Below are 15,153 nucleotides of genomic sequence, written 5' to 3'. Positions count from 1 at the left end.
TGTTGATAAAATAAAGCACTGGTTTAGTTTCACAGTATTTTTTTCCAGAAGTTAATTCACTTAACCCTTCCAGATGGAACAAGATAATACAGCATTAAAAAACTACCCGACTTCTGAACCTGTTTTAGAGATATAATAATCTCTGATCATAGTATCAAGAAGCTCTGCTCTGAAACCTGGATTTTTAGATACATGGATAAAAGACATTTAGCTTCAAAGATAATAGAATGCTCTTCTGAAGTATGATTGCATTTTTCTGTGTTTTTATCTGTTTTGCATATTTATATGTATAAAATGAGAAATGTGATTAAATTTATTTTAATTACAAATAGAGGTTAAAACAGCCTAGTCTCTTGATTGCTCTTGTGCAGATTCCGCCATCAAATGGGCAAGCTGCAGCTGTTCAGGCACTCCCTACTGACTGGCTTATATATGATGAAATGACAAGAGCTCACAGGATAGCAAATATCAGATGTTGTTCAGTTGTAACACCTGTCACTGTGGCACTCTTCTCTGGACCGGCTAGGTTACCACGTAATGCTTTACAAGAGCCTCTGTCCTTTCGAGGTATATGGGGTTTTGGATTTGGAATGTTTCAATTGGATATATAGTAGTATGTGACATAGAAGACTTAATTTACAAGAATACGATTACATGTGTTAGTGAATTCTTAAAAGCTACAGAGCTACAGTATCTGTAGCTATTGAAGAATAGTTTTCTGGCTCTGTAAGTAGTGTCTCAGCTACGCACAAGTGATCTTCCAAATTTATAAGATTTTTAAAAACATAAAGTGCTGCATCTTGATTATTTTGAATGTAACTTTCTAGGAAATTAATTCTTCAATGTGTTGCCAGAAATGACCACCATCCTGACTTTATATTCTGCTCTAGCTAAAGATTATGAAACACATGACAAGGATTGGGATCTATGTTCTTAGTCTACAGAGCTGTTCTCGTTTAAAAGGTTGATTTCTTTGCAGATGTTAATTGATCACACCACAGAAACTGCAGTTACCCTATTATGCATTCTTTCCATCAGTGTTCATCCTTTCTGAAAAATTACTTTTTATCAAGTATTGTTTCATCTACCCCATATTTATAACTTGAGTTGTAACTGATTACTTAGACACTGTCCTCACATTAAGGTGAAGTCTTAGGCATCCCTGATACAATGCTATTGAAGAATAACAAAGATCTCCTTCTCTTACTGCTCTATCGTTTATGAAGACATACTGTATAAATCACTTATGTCTTTACTGGACAGAAATAGGTGTGCTTTCGTTTGTCTGAGATTAGTTACCAAGAAAAAACTTTCAACACAGACACTGTTAAGTCCCAGATAGTATTTGAATAATTACTTGTAAGTTATATTAATCTGAGAACAGTTCAGCACTATGTTGTGTTATGAAAAGTAGAGAAGTGCTTTTATAGAATATCTTTCTCTAAGATTTGAAGGCTTATGATGCCAGTGGGGGAGAAATGAGGGAACACTGCTGTGTGAGGAAAACCTCAGATTTGTGTCAGGTTTTTGTGAGGCCTCATCCAAGAGGGTAATGTGGCCAAAAGTCCAGCTGAAGTGCCTCTATACCAATGTTTACAGCATCGTACAAGCAGGAGGAATTGGAAACAGTGGTGCAATTGGAAAACTGTGATCTTAGTGCTATCACAGAAACATGGTGGGATGACTTGCATAACAGGAATAGTGTGATTGAGGGCTCTAAGCTTTTTAGAAAGGAAAGAGAAGGTAGGAGAGGTGGGGGAATTTTCCTCTTGTTAAGAAGTGGATAGGCTGTGAAGAGCTGCCTCTGAGAAACAGTCATAAAAAGATTGAGAGCTTGTGGGTTAAAATTAGGGACTGGACCACTAAAAAACATTTGTTGGTTGGGGTCAACTACAGGCTGCCTCTGATCATGGGAAGCCTGTTGACAAAGCTTTCTTACTTCAGCTTCAAGAGGCACTGTGCTCACAGGCTCTTATCCTGATGGGGGATTTCAACCACCCAGATGCCTGCTTGGAAAGCAACGCAGGAAGCTGCGCATGATCCAGGAGATTCCTGGAGTCCATTGATGATAACTTTCTGGTTCCAGGTATTGCATAGACACACCAGAGGTGAAACATTGCTGGACCTGGTGCTCACCAATGTTGAATAGATCATTAAAGAAGTTAAGATTGGAGGCAGCCTGGACTGCAGTGAAAGTGCCCTGGTCAAGTTTGTGATCTTGAGGAATGTGGGTCTGGCAAAGAGCAGATCCTCCTGGAAGGAGCCACGTTCTTTTCTCTGTATAAGAGAAATGGATATGAAGGTTGAACTATTAGGTGAATAAATGATTGGTTGGATCGTTGTCGCCAGAGGCTTATTGTCAGTGGCTCTGTGTCCAGGTGGAGGCTGTTGATGAGTGGTGTCTTCCAGGGGTCTGTCTTGGGACTGGTGCTCTTCATTGTCTTTATCAATGACACAGACAGAGGGTGTCCTTGGCAGATCTACTGATGACCAAGCTGAGTGGTGCAGCTGACACAACAGAAGGAAGGAATGCCATCCAGAGGGACCCAGACAGATTTGAAAAGTGGGCATACGGGAACCTAATGAGGTTTAACAAGGCCAAGTGCAAGATGTTGCAATCCCAGATATGAGTACAGGCTGGGAGAAGAACTCATTGGGAACAGTCCTGCAGAGAACAGCTTTGGTGTCTTGATGGACAAAAAGCTGGACATGAGCCAGCAGACTGCTCTTGCAGCCTCAAAGGCTAATAGTATCCTGGGCTGCATCAAAAGACGGCCAGCAGGGTGAGGGAGGTGACTGACCCCCTCTAGTCTGCTCTTGTGAGGCCCCATCTGGAGAACTGTGTCCAAGCCTGGGGCCTCCAGTACAGGAAGGATGCAGAACTGTTGGTGTGGGTCCAGAGGAGGGCCACGAAGATGATCAATGGACTGGAGCACGTATGCTGTAAGCAAAGGTTGAGGGAGTTGAGCTTGTTTAGCCTAGAAAAGAGAAGGCTCTGGGGACACCTTATTGTGGCCAGTACTTGAGGGGAGCTTACAGGCAGGAGGGGGACCAACTTTTTATGCTGTCTGATGGTGATATGAGAAGATGTAATGGCTTTAAACTAAAAGAGAGGAGATCTAGGTTAGATGTTGGGAAGAAATTTTTTACTCAGAAGGTGATGCGGCACTGGGACAGGTTGCCCAGAGAAGCCGTGGATGCTTCATCGCAGGAAGCATTTAAGGTCAGGTTGGATGGGGCCCTGGGCAGCCTGATCTGGTGGTTGGCAACCCTGACCATGGCAAGGGTTTGGAACTAGATGATCTTTAATGTTTCTTCCAACCTAAGCTATTCTGTGATACTACTGAATGTTACCTGAGCTATAATCACTTTGTTAAAGTTGAGCAAATCCCTTCTAACTTAGCGTTCAATAAATATGATCAGGCAGCTACTTTATACTTTCTATGATAATAATTAATTCTCCATTACTTTGTTAGTTTATTTCTAGTTAACTAAAAATGAACTAGCAAGAAACGTAGATTCTGTAGTGGCCCAGGTGTGTTTACTTCTTGCTGCCAGTTCTTCTGCTTCCAATTGTGTAACCACCGTCATAGAGCAGTTGCCACCATCCAGTGTAGAGGTAGAGCGTTGTCCTCTTCTGTTGTTCAGCAATGTCTAAAGCCAGCTGGATGGTCCTCACTTCTGCAAATCGTCTTCGTTCACCTTTTATCTTCTGCAACTCATTGTGTAGGTCCATACAGTTGCCTTCCACTTCTGATGCTTTCCCACAATGCAACAGGACCCATCAGTGAACAAGGCATATTTCTTCTCACTTTCTGGCAGTTTATTGTATAGTGGAGACTCTTCAGCATGTCACCTCCTCTTCTGGTGACAGTCTGAAGTCTTTGCTTTCCATCTAGTCCTTAATCATTTCTAAGATTCCTAGATGACTGGAATTCCTAGTTTGAGCCTGTTGTGTATCAGTGCGATCCACTTACTCCACATAGCAATTGCATGAGGGTACCCTCCCTTTGAACATCCAGCCCAGCACAGGTAGTCAGGGTGCCAAAAGGTGCTGTGCTTCAGTACCAACTACTTCCAAAGCAGCTTTGACCCCTACATAACAAAATATGATTTTCATAACTTGAAAATCTGCCATTGTTTTAATCCCTGAAGTTAGTTTACAAGAAATAAGGTGTGTGTATATGACTACTGCTTCCTAGAGAAGACCCTAATTTGGGTAGGCTTTGATATAGTGGATTAACAAGGTGGATCTGGACTTGATGTGATATGCAATTGGCCTCTTTATAAACCCTAAGACGGTGTACACAACCAGAAGTATAAATCTAGTATATCCTACTCTTTCCCTAGATAAAGTTAATTAACAAGATTTAGAAATGATTGGAAGCTTTTCTGAACTGTGTCTGTGGTAGTTGTCCCTAGACTGTAGAAGATGCTAGTAGTTCCTCTGTTTCTGCTCTCTTTTACTTACTCCCCTCCTCCTGGCCCTCAACAGTACTTAAGTTTTAAGTGGTAAATCCAATAGCAGAAGTCAGTCTGGTCAGCTGCAAAGGCAAGACCAATATGGGCTTTAACTTCAAGGTGACAGTAAGCATTTTGTTCCAACTCAAAAGAACTTGTCTGAGATGTTAGGAATGGCAGTAGTGTGCACAGAGGACATTTGGATGTGGTAGTACTTAGTTTGATGAAAGATGTAAAATCCTGAGAGTAATTTACAGCTTTCTTATGTAATATTTTTATAGCAACCAATACTGATTTTTTTCTGCTAGAAAGGAAAGCCAGTATTCTTATATTAATTTACTTAAATTGATATATATGAATAGAGCAGATTAATGTCCTTAAATTGTATTTACATAGTTCTGAAGTCTCACAAATTATAATAAAATATAATTAATAATGGAATAAGAAATGCAAATAATATTATGAAATGTCTACTATCAATATTGGCACTAAAAGTGTAGTATATACGCTTTCTTCCTCTGCAGACCACTTTATTTGGTAGTTTGAGCCAGTTTATTTAAACTAAATAACAATTTTGAAACAGTATGGCAAAATATTTGTATTGCTTCTAGCTGGAAAATGCATTTTAAAGATTAGCAGTTACATTCTACTTTTAATGACAATTAGCTAGAAGTAACTGAAAGTACAATGAAATTTTCATTTATTCTTTTCATTTAAGTTTGATGCCATAGGAATAGAAGTTAATCTGTTTTCCTGCCTGTTCCCTAGAATTTCTAATTTGAATCAAAATAAGAGTCTATTTTAAACTTTCTTGTCTTGCTCTTTGGCGGTTACCCTTAAAAAATAGTTTTTTAATAGAAATCAGGAATCACTTCCTGCTCTTTTTATATATGTTTAATTCAGGAAATAGGGTATCTGATGATGACAGTGATAGTGGAATGGAGGATGAAAGATCTAATGTGGCACTACTGAAGCTAGATGAATGGCTCCATTTCAAACTGGACTCTGAAGTAAGTAATATATAGAGAAGCTCTGTTTTTAGAAGTTGGAGTTATTTATGGATTATGAAACACTCAGAACAGTCAAATGCAATAATAATGCTATCTCTTACAAAAATGTTCAAAACTGTTTTTAGATAATATGGAAATTAAATTATGGTCTTCTAAAATATGTTGTCATTTGAGTTAGTCTGCACAAGAAAATGATCTCCCTTGGAAATAAAACTCTTCCTTAAAAATCACATAATGCTTTTTTTCCCTCTCTGTTCAGTCTGTATTCCTGCACACTTAATACATACGTGGTAGAAAAAACTGAAAAAGAAGTTCTGTAATTTTAATGTATAATTTTGAATTTCTTGCAGAGCTAATTAAAATAAAGAGTTCTAATAATTACTTTAAAGCAACTTTTTTCTTCCATTTATAGGAACTTAGCAGCTTTCTTTAAATGCTTTTTTTCTTGCTTAACTGGTTGTTTAATATTGCCCTTTGGCTTGCACTCTGTTCATTCTAGAATACCAGATGCTGCCTGATAAGAGAGACTATACCTGTGTGATCTAACTTTCATTAGTATTTAACAATTTACATTCATTACAGGTTGCTGGTTTGCTGATGCAACTCAGACTGAAGTGGCATAGCTTACTTGTCCGCCGTATGCGAGCTCCCTCTAAACCATGGTCTCAAGCTGATGAAACAACTATAAGAGCAGTTATATCTGTTTTAAGTACTGAAGAACAGTTTGCAGGTTTGCTGCAGCCTTCAGGAGTTGGTCAGAGGCCAAGGCCTGTTTCTTCTAATGAACTTCCTTCAGCACCTACATGGAGGTCAACCAGCAGCTCAGCAGAAAATGAATTATCTGATGATACCTCTAATGCTGAAAAGTAAGCTTTTGAAAACTTACAGAAAACATAGAGTTCTTTCATGTATAAAAGCTCCAATTGATTTTTTGCTAGTGATTAAAAAGGGGAAAAAAAAGAAATATAGGTGGAAGAATTGGTGCTTTCCTGTATTGCGTTGTAGCTGTGATTTCACTGAGAGTTATTTCATATGTATGCATGCTGTATGACAGTACAGTCAAGAATGTTCATCAATTAGTTCTTGGGGAGGAAGTAGCATGAGAAGTTTGACCTTGTCATGCATCAGTTTAGAATACTGAGTAGTATAGATTTCTTAAATTTAAAGTGTTTGATATAGTTTGTAATTTCTGTAATACATACAGTTATGTGATACACTGATGTGTATACACAAATACTTCTGTGACTGCTTGTCAAACTTTTGTATGTTAACACCTTTTGATACCTACCTCTACTTCTAGAGTTCTAAGGAAGTCTACACCTCCTGCATTTCATCAGCCAAGGAAATACAAAGAAAAAACTATTTTGCATTCCAAACGAACATCAGATGACAAATCAGATCAGTCATCAGTGAAATCTACAGACAGCAGTTGCTATCCTAGCCCTATTTCTAGTCCTTCTTCTCCAGGGTCTGGAAAGGTAGTTTCCATAATTTACCCACTCTGATACCAATAGAATTTCAGAAGTAAATTCACTGATACCTTTCAACAACTACTGTCCATTACATGGATAAATTAAGATCAATGTGTTTTGATTTTTAACAGCTGCATAACACTAATTTCTTCTTGGAGCTTAAAACCTAGATGAAATATCCTCATTATGCTAGTTAAATACAGTTAAAATGTTATTTGTACACTGCTGAAGTCAAGTCTGTGCAAACTAGGAAAGCTGAGGTAAAGCTATCCAAAGCAGAAGAGTTTTTTTAAGACTATATATAATAAGCTGAGAAGATGTTCTAGGTTCTTTTCTGAACCAGTACATAATACAGATCTGAAGAATTATGTAGTATAATTCTGAATTCTTTGTTTTTGCTTTGAATTCTGCCTCCGTTTCCATAATAGCATACATCGAGATACTGATTCTCTTTGTTTTTTGCTTTTTTTGTTACCTGCCTAATTTTTGCTGTTTTCTCTTTTAATGACAATCACTTTAACACAGTACATGTTTCTATTGAGGCTGCTACAGTAATTCTCCCAGTGTGCTTGAATAGTAAGCCAAAGTAACAGTAAACCAATCACTAAGAAAACCTATTGTTCCTCTAGGCATTGATGCATTGGCATTGGAGGGTTTAGTAATTTTTAAGTCTATTGATTTTTAAATTTAGTCAGTGTAAAAGAGAGACTATGTTTCCTGAAGTACTTCAGGCGGCAGTTGAGAAGGATTAATTTCTAGAAGGGCATGCTCAAGGTGTGTCGAACTTCAAAGAATTCTAGTTAGTCACTAGACTATATAGTCATATTCTGCCTTGCTTGTTTGCTGCTTCTCACAAATAATTGTTTTGGAAAGTGCTTCAAAAATGTAAATCTGAAATGCATTTAGAAAACAATCCATATAGAACTAACTCAAAGTTCTATGTTTGTAGTACAGTCTGGGATGGAGAGCAGGAATACAGTCAAAAGATTTGTCTTCATGTAGTAAAAGTTGAAAACTAAAACTTCATCATAACTTAATTTTTCAGGGTTCCAAAACTCCTTCACCAAGACTAAGTATGCCAGTTCGGTACTTTATAATGAAAAGCAGCAATCTGCAAAATCTTGATATTTCTCAGGAGAAAGGTATATGGTCTACTACACCAAGTAATGAACAGAAACTAAATAGAGCTTTTTGGGAGAGCAGCTTGGTTTACTTAATATTTTCTGTTCAAGGATCTGGACACTTTCAGGTGAGTCCTTACTTAATACCAATTATTAGGAGAGTGCAGCAGATGTCTGTAGTGTGAAGGTTTTTGCTTAGGATTTTTGACTTTCTAGTTAGTAAAGTGTAAAAGCAAATGAATATGATGGTTAAGGAAAGAGTTCTTCATTTTTCTCTGTGTCTTCTCAGGTAACTTACCTTGTCACTCAAATACTAAAGACTGAATTGCATTCAGAAATATTCTGTCAGATTATTTTTAATGAATTAACTACATTCATCCATTAAAAGTAAACAAAAAAACAAAAAAACAAAGCTAAAGGATTGCTGCAGTTACCTTTGCAATCAAAAGCTAATATTGTAAGTGAATAGCAGTTACAATGCAGTGGCAGCTCTAAGTCTGGGAGACTCATAAATGTCTTTATGACAAACTTGAATAAAATCTATTCTGCTTTAGCCGTAATTTCTAAAACCTAGGAGACTAGGAGGCCATGTTACGATTCTTGAACAGCTTTGTCTTGACTTCACTAGTTTTTAGGTCGGAGGATGTGGTCCTTTGTGACCTATAAAGAGTATGCTGTAATATTTTATTTTGTAAATTGTAGTTTAGAAAGATACTTGTCACATAATGTCTGATTGGAAGTTAAAGACCTGACCTGGTTGAATGAAGCTGTGTGTTAGCTGCGTTGTGGAAAGGGCTAAACTCAACTGTACCAGGTTGCAAAAGGTTACTTTATCTATTTTACATAAAACTATTTATAAAAGTTAGTCTAATGAACAAGTCTAAATAAATGCAGCTGTCTTGGTGATGCCATATGGTGATTTGGCAAATGTAGATATACTATTGGAAAGAAATTTCGGCATGTTGTACAATACTGAAAATTATCTGTTGTGTTGGTGCTCTCCACAAAGGAAATGGAAAGAAAAATATGCTGAAATCTGGAGTGTAGGTGGGTTGATGATGTTATTGTCTCCTGTTTTCACAATATGCTGAACATTCTTGAGAATGTGAGACTTAGATTGGTATTTGTGTTTTCTTGCATCAAATTTTTCTTTACTTTCCATTTTTTAAAAATTTCCATTCATCCACTAATATCCATTTAAGTCTGTCTTGAGCTAAATCTGTCTCAAGTGTGTGTCTGGTGATTTAATGCTGGTAGAGAAGCTCCACCATAGAGCTCTGTCGCTCACCCTCCTCAGGGGAGGAGAGTTTGATGGAAAAAGAGCTCACAGGCAAAGCAGACAGCATAGGGAAACAAATGTAACTTATTGCCCATTACTGACAGACTAGTGCAGGGAGAACTAAAAGCAAACTAAAAATGTATTTCCACCTTATCCACTGTCATCAGCCTCCTTCCCCAGAGTAGTACAGGGTCACTCCCTTCCTGTGCTCTACGTGGGGTTCCTCCCACAGGATGCGGTCCTTCCTGAAGTGGTCCTGCATAGGCTTCCCACAGGCTGCAGCTTTCCAAGCACTGCACTAACATGGATCCCTACCATGGGGCCTATCCTTTAGGAGAGCAGTGCTCCAGCATAAGGCCTCATGGGCAGCAGCGTGGAAGAAAAAAATCTGCAGAATGTGTAAAAAGGATCTGGTCACTTGGGCGGAATATAAGAATGTTGTCAGGATACATATGTGGATGCAGCAAGAAAGGGTAAGGCCCACTTGGAATTAAATCTCTTGAGAGAGGTCAAGGAAAACAAGAAGGGCTTCCTTAAGTATATCAATATCAGAGGGAAGACAAGAAAAAATGTGAACAAGATCAATGCCCTGGTAACAGAGAACACTGATAAGGCAGTTACTGAATGCCTTCTTTGCTTCAGTCTTTTCTTCTCCTCAGGATTCATAGGCCATGGAGCTGAGAGAGAGAGTCTGGAGAAAGGAGGAATTCCAGGAATTCCCCTTTGTCAAAGAGGTTCTGGACAGAGATCATTGAGGGAAACTCAATATGCACAAATCCATGCGTCCCAATGGGATGCACCCATGAGTTCTAAGTCAGCTGGCAGCAGGGATTGCCCAGCCACTCTGAATCATGTTTGAAAGGTCATGGACAATGGGAGAGGTGTCTGTGGGATGGAAGAAAGCCAATGTCAGTTCACTTTCAAAAAGGGGCAAGGAGGAGGAGCTGGGAAACTACCGGCCTGTCAGCTTGACCTCTGTACTGGGGAAGGTCATGGAGCAGATAATCTTGAGTGCAATCACATAACATATGGAGGATGAGCAGGGGATCAGGCCTAGACAGCATGTGTTCATGAAAGGCAGGTCTCACTTGACCAGGACTGAGGCCAGCTGTATGACTTTGTAACAAGATCAAGTGCCAAGTCCTACATTTTTGTTACATCTGGGGTACTGTGTCCACTTCTGGGCTCCTTGGTTCCAGAAAGGCTGGGAACTTCTAGAGAGTGTCGAATGGCTGTAAAGATGATGAGGGGCCTGGAGCATCTCTCACATGAGGAAAGACTGAGAGACCTAAGACACCAGCTTAGAGAAGACTAAGGAGGGATCTTACCAGTACTTCAAAATATCTAAAGTGTGGGTGTCAAGTAGATGGGGGACAGGCTCTTTTTGTTGGTGCCCGATGACAGGGCAAGGGGTGACGGACACAAGCTGGAACACAGGAAATTCCATCTGAATGTGAGAAAAAGCTTCTACACTTTGAGGGTGACAGAGCACTAGAATGAGCTGTCCAGAGAGGTTGAGCAGTCTTCTCTGGGGATGTTCGAAACCTGCCTGGATGCTTTCCTATGTAACCTACTCTAGGGGATCTTCTTTAGCAGGAGAGTTGGACTAAATGATCTCCAGAAGTCCTTTTGAACCTCTATGAATCTGCTTCATGGGCCTCTCCTAGGCTTCAGGGAGCTTCTGCACCTGGAGCTCCTCCTGCCCTCCTCCTGCACTGACCTAGGTGCCTGCAGGGCCACTGCTCACCCATTTCTCACTCCTTTCTCCCAGCTGCTCTTGTGCAGCAGTTTTCCTTCTCTTACATCTGATCCTCCCAGAGCACAGCTAGTGTCTCCCATAGCTCAGCTCTGGCAGCAGCGTGTCCCTTTTGGAGTAGCTGGAGCTTGTTCTGCTCTGACATGGGGCACTGCTGGGCTTTGCTTGGAAAAGCTCCCATGCAGACCCCTGCTACCAAAACCTTGCCACATAAATCCAATTCAGTGTCTTAAAACAGTGGGGTGTGCTGGTAACTCAGGAGTCCAAGAAGAGTAGAGCATCATGACTTGCAGAAAAGATGCCAGAATAGTTGGATGAGCTGGGTGTGTTTCTTTGTTTTGATTTTTTGTTGTCAGAGGAGGGAGATAAGTAGGGGTGTCCTGCTTAAATATCTTGGAAGAAATCTTGAATTTGTTTTCTTTCTTGTCCAATCTGAATGCTTTTCTTCTTTCTTTTTTGGAATTTATTTCCACTTCTTTGGAGAAAAAGAAAACCAAGGCAACTCTGACTTCTTCTGTCTTTGACAAACAGCTATCTTCTATTAATTCTATGTGGAAATTTAACAGAGAATATGGGAATGAAAATGCAAAAACATCTACAACTAACAGAATAGCTAATGGACTGTTATATAATACAATATATACATACTTATGCATAAGTGCTTTTACAACATATTTAATACTTTTTACAAAACTGAGTCTTTCAGTGGTGATCATGAGTAATGATTAATAGAATTCTCAGTGGTCAGATTTTAGAAAGCATCTTTGAAGAGGAGAAATGAAAGATAGTTTTAATTCTCTAGATGTTAACATTTTTAAACATACAGCTTCTTGAGGGAGAGTGTGAGAATCACTCTAAAACTAATTTGAATATTTAGTCTCCAGTGCAATTGTTATTCCAGTAAGTAGATGTTCTTCAACTGTGTTTTTTCTTTCATGTTTCAATTTTTGTTCTAGGGATTTGCTAGAATGTCTTCAGAGATAGGATGTGAGCAAAGTCAGTGCTGGGGATCTGCTGGTTTGGGAGGTGTATTTAAGGTGGAGTGGATCCGAAAAGAAAGCATTCCTTTCCAGTTTACACACCATTTGCTCAACCCTTGGAACGACAATAAGAAAGTACAGATAAGCAGAGATGGCCAGGTAATGTTACTGTCATGTAGAGTCTCCTTTACTTGATGGAACTGTTCTTATTTCACCTTCATTAGAATTCATGTCTCTCAGCTGTCTTCATATGTCTGTTAGTCTGAATTTCAGTTTATCGATGCATGCTGCCCATTATGCTAATGTATTACTATTGGATTAATGGGTATTTTAGTGTAAAACAAAAAAAGTATATATGGCAGGTGAAGCCTTATTTAGAAGAATTTTGCACTGCACCTTCAGAGCAGTAGGTAAAGTGTATGAGTCATTATCGCTTCAGTATGAGCGTATTTATGCTTTTAACAAAATTGTATACTACACATAGAAAGTCTTTGTAAAATGACCTTATTCCTTCCTATTCCATATCTACTGTTACAATTTAGATCTCAAAATTTATCTGTAATAGCTGTTAGTATACAGAGTCTTTGTATATTAATCCATTCTTGGAAAGTGACATAACCTCTAGATTTGAGCTAGAACAGCTTTTCTGAAATATTGTTTGGTTTTCATTAGGTTCAAACACTCTAGTAAAATCAGTGCAGTTTCTTGCTTTGATTCATTTCATTTTCATTCAAAAAAGTAAAGCTGGATGGTTCCAAAAATAAAAGCTCTTAAGAATTTGTAATTCTGCTTCTGGAGCTCTTCAAACTTTTTTCCAAGATTGTCTCCAACTAAGTGTTCAGAACTGTAACTTTGAGTTTCCACTGAAAACAAAAGCAAATCTTGAGACAGAATAAAATTTAGGATACTTCTCCAGTCTGTTAAAGCCAAAAGGAGCTTCAGAAAGCTGGAAGAGAACAGATGCAAGTTCTCTGGTAGTTTGTGTCCTCCCTAGTCCTCTCCAAAAAGGTAGAAAAAATCTCTTTGATAAATATATTCTGATTATTAACTTCTTTTATCATCATGCTGCTTCACAACATCTCTCTAGTTAGTAAGAATGAGGAAAGTAACACACCAGAAGCACGTGATGGTGTTGGATTGTAACTGCACTTCTGCTGCAAATAGTTCTTCAGACCTAAAGAGTCTTAAGAGTCTTGTGTAAGTCTTTACACAACTGATCTCTGTTTATGTCCATGATTCTACAAAGAGCCACCCTATTACTTGTTTACCATCGCACTTTACTGAATTAAACTTAAAATATAGAGATTAATAATCTCTAGCTTCAGAAAGGTGCAAGGTATGTGATTCATATGTTCCTGTGTATAGTGGTTGTCTCTTCAGTTAGAATTATCTTGTTCAATCTGACTACTATACTGTGGATGGAAAGAAGCTCAAACAAGCTGGGCTGACCTTCTATCTTCTTTCAGCGCTATTTAAAACAAACAAAAAACTTGTGCAAGGAGTTCTAATATATGTCTCAATATGTCTCTTGTCTTTCAGAAGAACTAAAAGTAATCACCTTTATCTGTCTTATTACGGGTAGTTTCTTTATGTTCAACACAGTACAGACTTCTCTAATTCTCTGCTTATTTCTAGGAGCTAGAACCGCAAATTGGAGAGCAGTTGCTACAGCTCTGGGATCATACTCCTTCAGCAGGAAAAACCTCGACTGACAGTGTAAAGTAATAAAAGTCGGTATTTCATGTATTATTTACTTTTTGTGATAGAGGAAAAGCTATCTTTACAATATATATCTTTATAGCATTTGTCTTTGCAGCTTGTTAAGAAATAAGTAGTTAGTAAACATTATCTTCTCTTGCTTTTTTTCCAGCCCTGGTTGCCAAAACATTACTTAGAACCAGCAATGCACCTACAATATAATGATGAGGAAGAAGATGGTGCAACAAACTCCAAAAGTGTTAGTGATGCTGTGCAGCTAACAGTGGAACAATAAATGGAAATAAAGTTGGTTTTAATATTTTTCATGTGTTAACAAAAATCATAATGTTGTTCACCAGCCTGGTTTCAAGTGAGTTACTGTAGAATAAAGTAAGATATTCAGTATGCAGTTGATTTTCAGAAATATGGTTAAATTCAAAACTAACTTTGAAACAGTGCACCATGCACTGGGTTTTAGATAGCACAGCAAGTACAATTTAAGCTGTTCAATACACAGTTACATTCAAAGCTTTTCCAACATAAGTGGTAAAGAAACCAGTGTAATATTAATTAGTCTTTCAGGCTGCTGAAATGAAATAAATCTCATTTACTAAAATGAATAAAAGATTCTGTTAAGTGTTAGTTGAAATTCAATGTGAGAAATGGATATGTATTCAGACAAACGCTTGAGCAGTTGGAGAGTGTCAAAGTTCATTTTAATATGTAGATAAAAGAGAGTGTGAGACTCCTTTGAGAGTGGACTTGTTCAGTGTCTGCTCTCTGTTGTTTTACACCTTTTAAAGATGAGTGTAGTTTAGTAAGTGTCAGTTGCATGGTATTAAATGAAATTCTAATAGGACACTAATGTGGGCATTCTTAGAAGATGATTTTGGTTCACTTAAAATAATAATAATAATAATAATAATTGCCAGTATAGCTTTCTTTTTTTACTGAGCTTCTCTTTACAGGTTAACTTCTTGTTTTGTAAGATTGGAATAAATTCAGTCTGTTCGCTGTCAGCACAATGTTTGTAGTTGATCTTAAAATAAACACAGAGCCTTTTCTTGATTTCTACTAAGTGTGTTCATACAGAGTACAGAGTACTCCGTTCATTCTTGCATGCTGTGTAGTGACTGCCATGCATACCCAATTGGTTTTGACTGCGCAAGTCTAACCGGATCCTTATAAAGCTAGTATTGCCTGACAGGGTATTTCTGGAGACCATGTATACAATGAAGATGTAAGGCTAGTGTCACATTCTCCAGTATTGCTGGGCTGTAGCATGCAAAACAAGGTGGACTTGTATTGCCTTGTACAGTGTTTACACCAGGGTTAGAACTGGATGGGTATCAGGACTGGGATGTGACTGGTCAACA

The 15,153-nt window shown here is 38.3% G+C and overlaps 1 protein-coding gene across 4 annotated transcripts in view; it reads left to right on the top strand.

Annotated features, from left to right (window-relative positions):
* Nucleotides 1-14,851, top strand: part of YTHDC2 (YTH domain containing 2) — a 41,136-nt gene extending 26,285 nt beyond the window's left edge. For 2 of the 4 annotated variants that reach the window (XM_021380757.1, XM_021380756.1), the window contains 8 exons: nt 372-567; nt 5,365-5,471; nt 6,054-6,337; nt 6,772-6,949; nt 7,989-8,192; nt 12,056-12,238; nt 13,715-13,809; nt 13,950-14,851. In XM_021380757.1, the coding sequence (XP_021236432.1) occupies nt 372-567; nt 5,365-5,471; nt 6,054-6,337; nt 6,772-6,949; nt 7,989-8,192; nt 12,056-12,238; nt 13,715-13,804 (1,242 nt within the window). In that variant the 3' untranslated portion in view covers nt 13,805-13,809; nt 13,950-14,851. Of the gene's footprint in view, nt 1-371; nt 568-5,364; nt 5,472-6,053; nt 6,338-6,771; nt 6,950-7,988; nt 8,193-12,055; nt 12,239-13,714; nt 13,810-13,949 lie in introns of those variants that run through there. The other 2 variants (XM_021380759.1, XM_021380758.1) reach the window with 2 other exon arrangements.

The sequence above is a fragment of the Numida meleagris genome, chromosome Z (assembly GCF_002078875.1).
Source record: "Numida meleagris isolate 19003 breed g44 Domestic line chromosome Z, NumMel1.0, whole genome shotgun sequence".
Classification (NCBI taxonomy): Eukaryota; Metazoa; Chordata; class Aves; order Galliformes; family Numididae; genus Numida; species Numida meleagris.
This window is presented reverse-complemented; position numbering and strand designations above follow the sequence as displayed.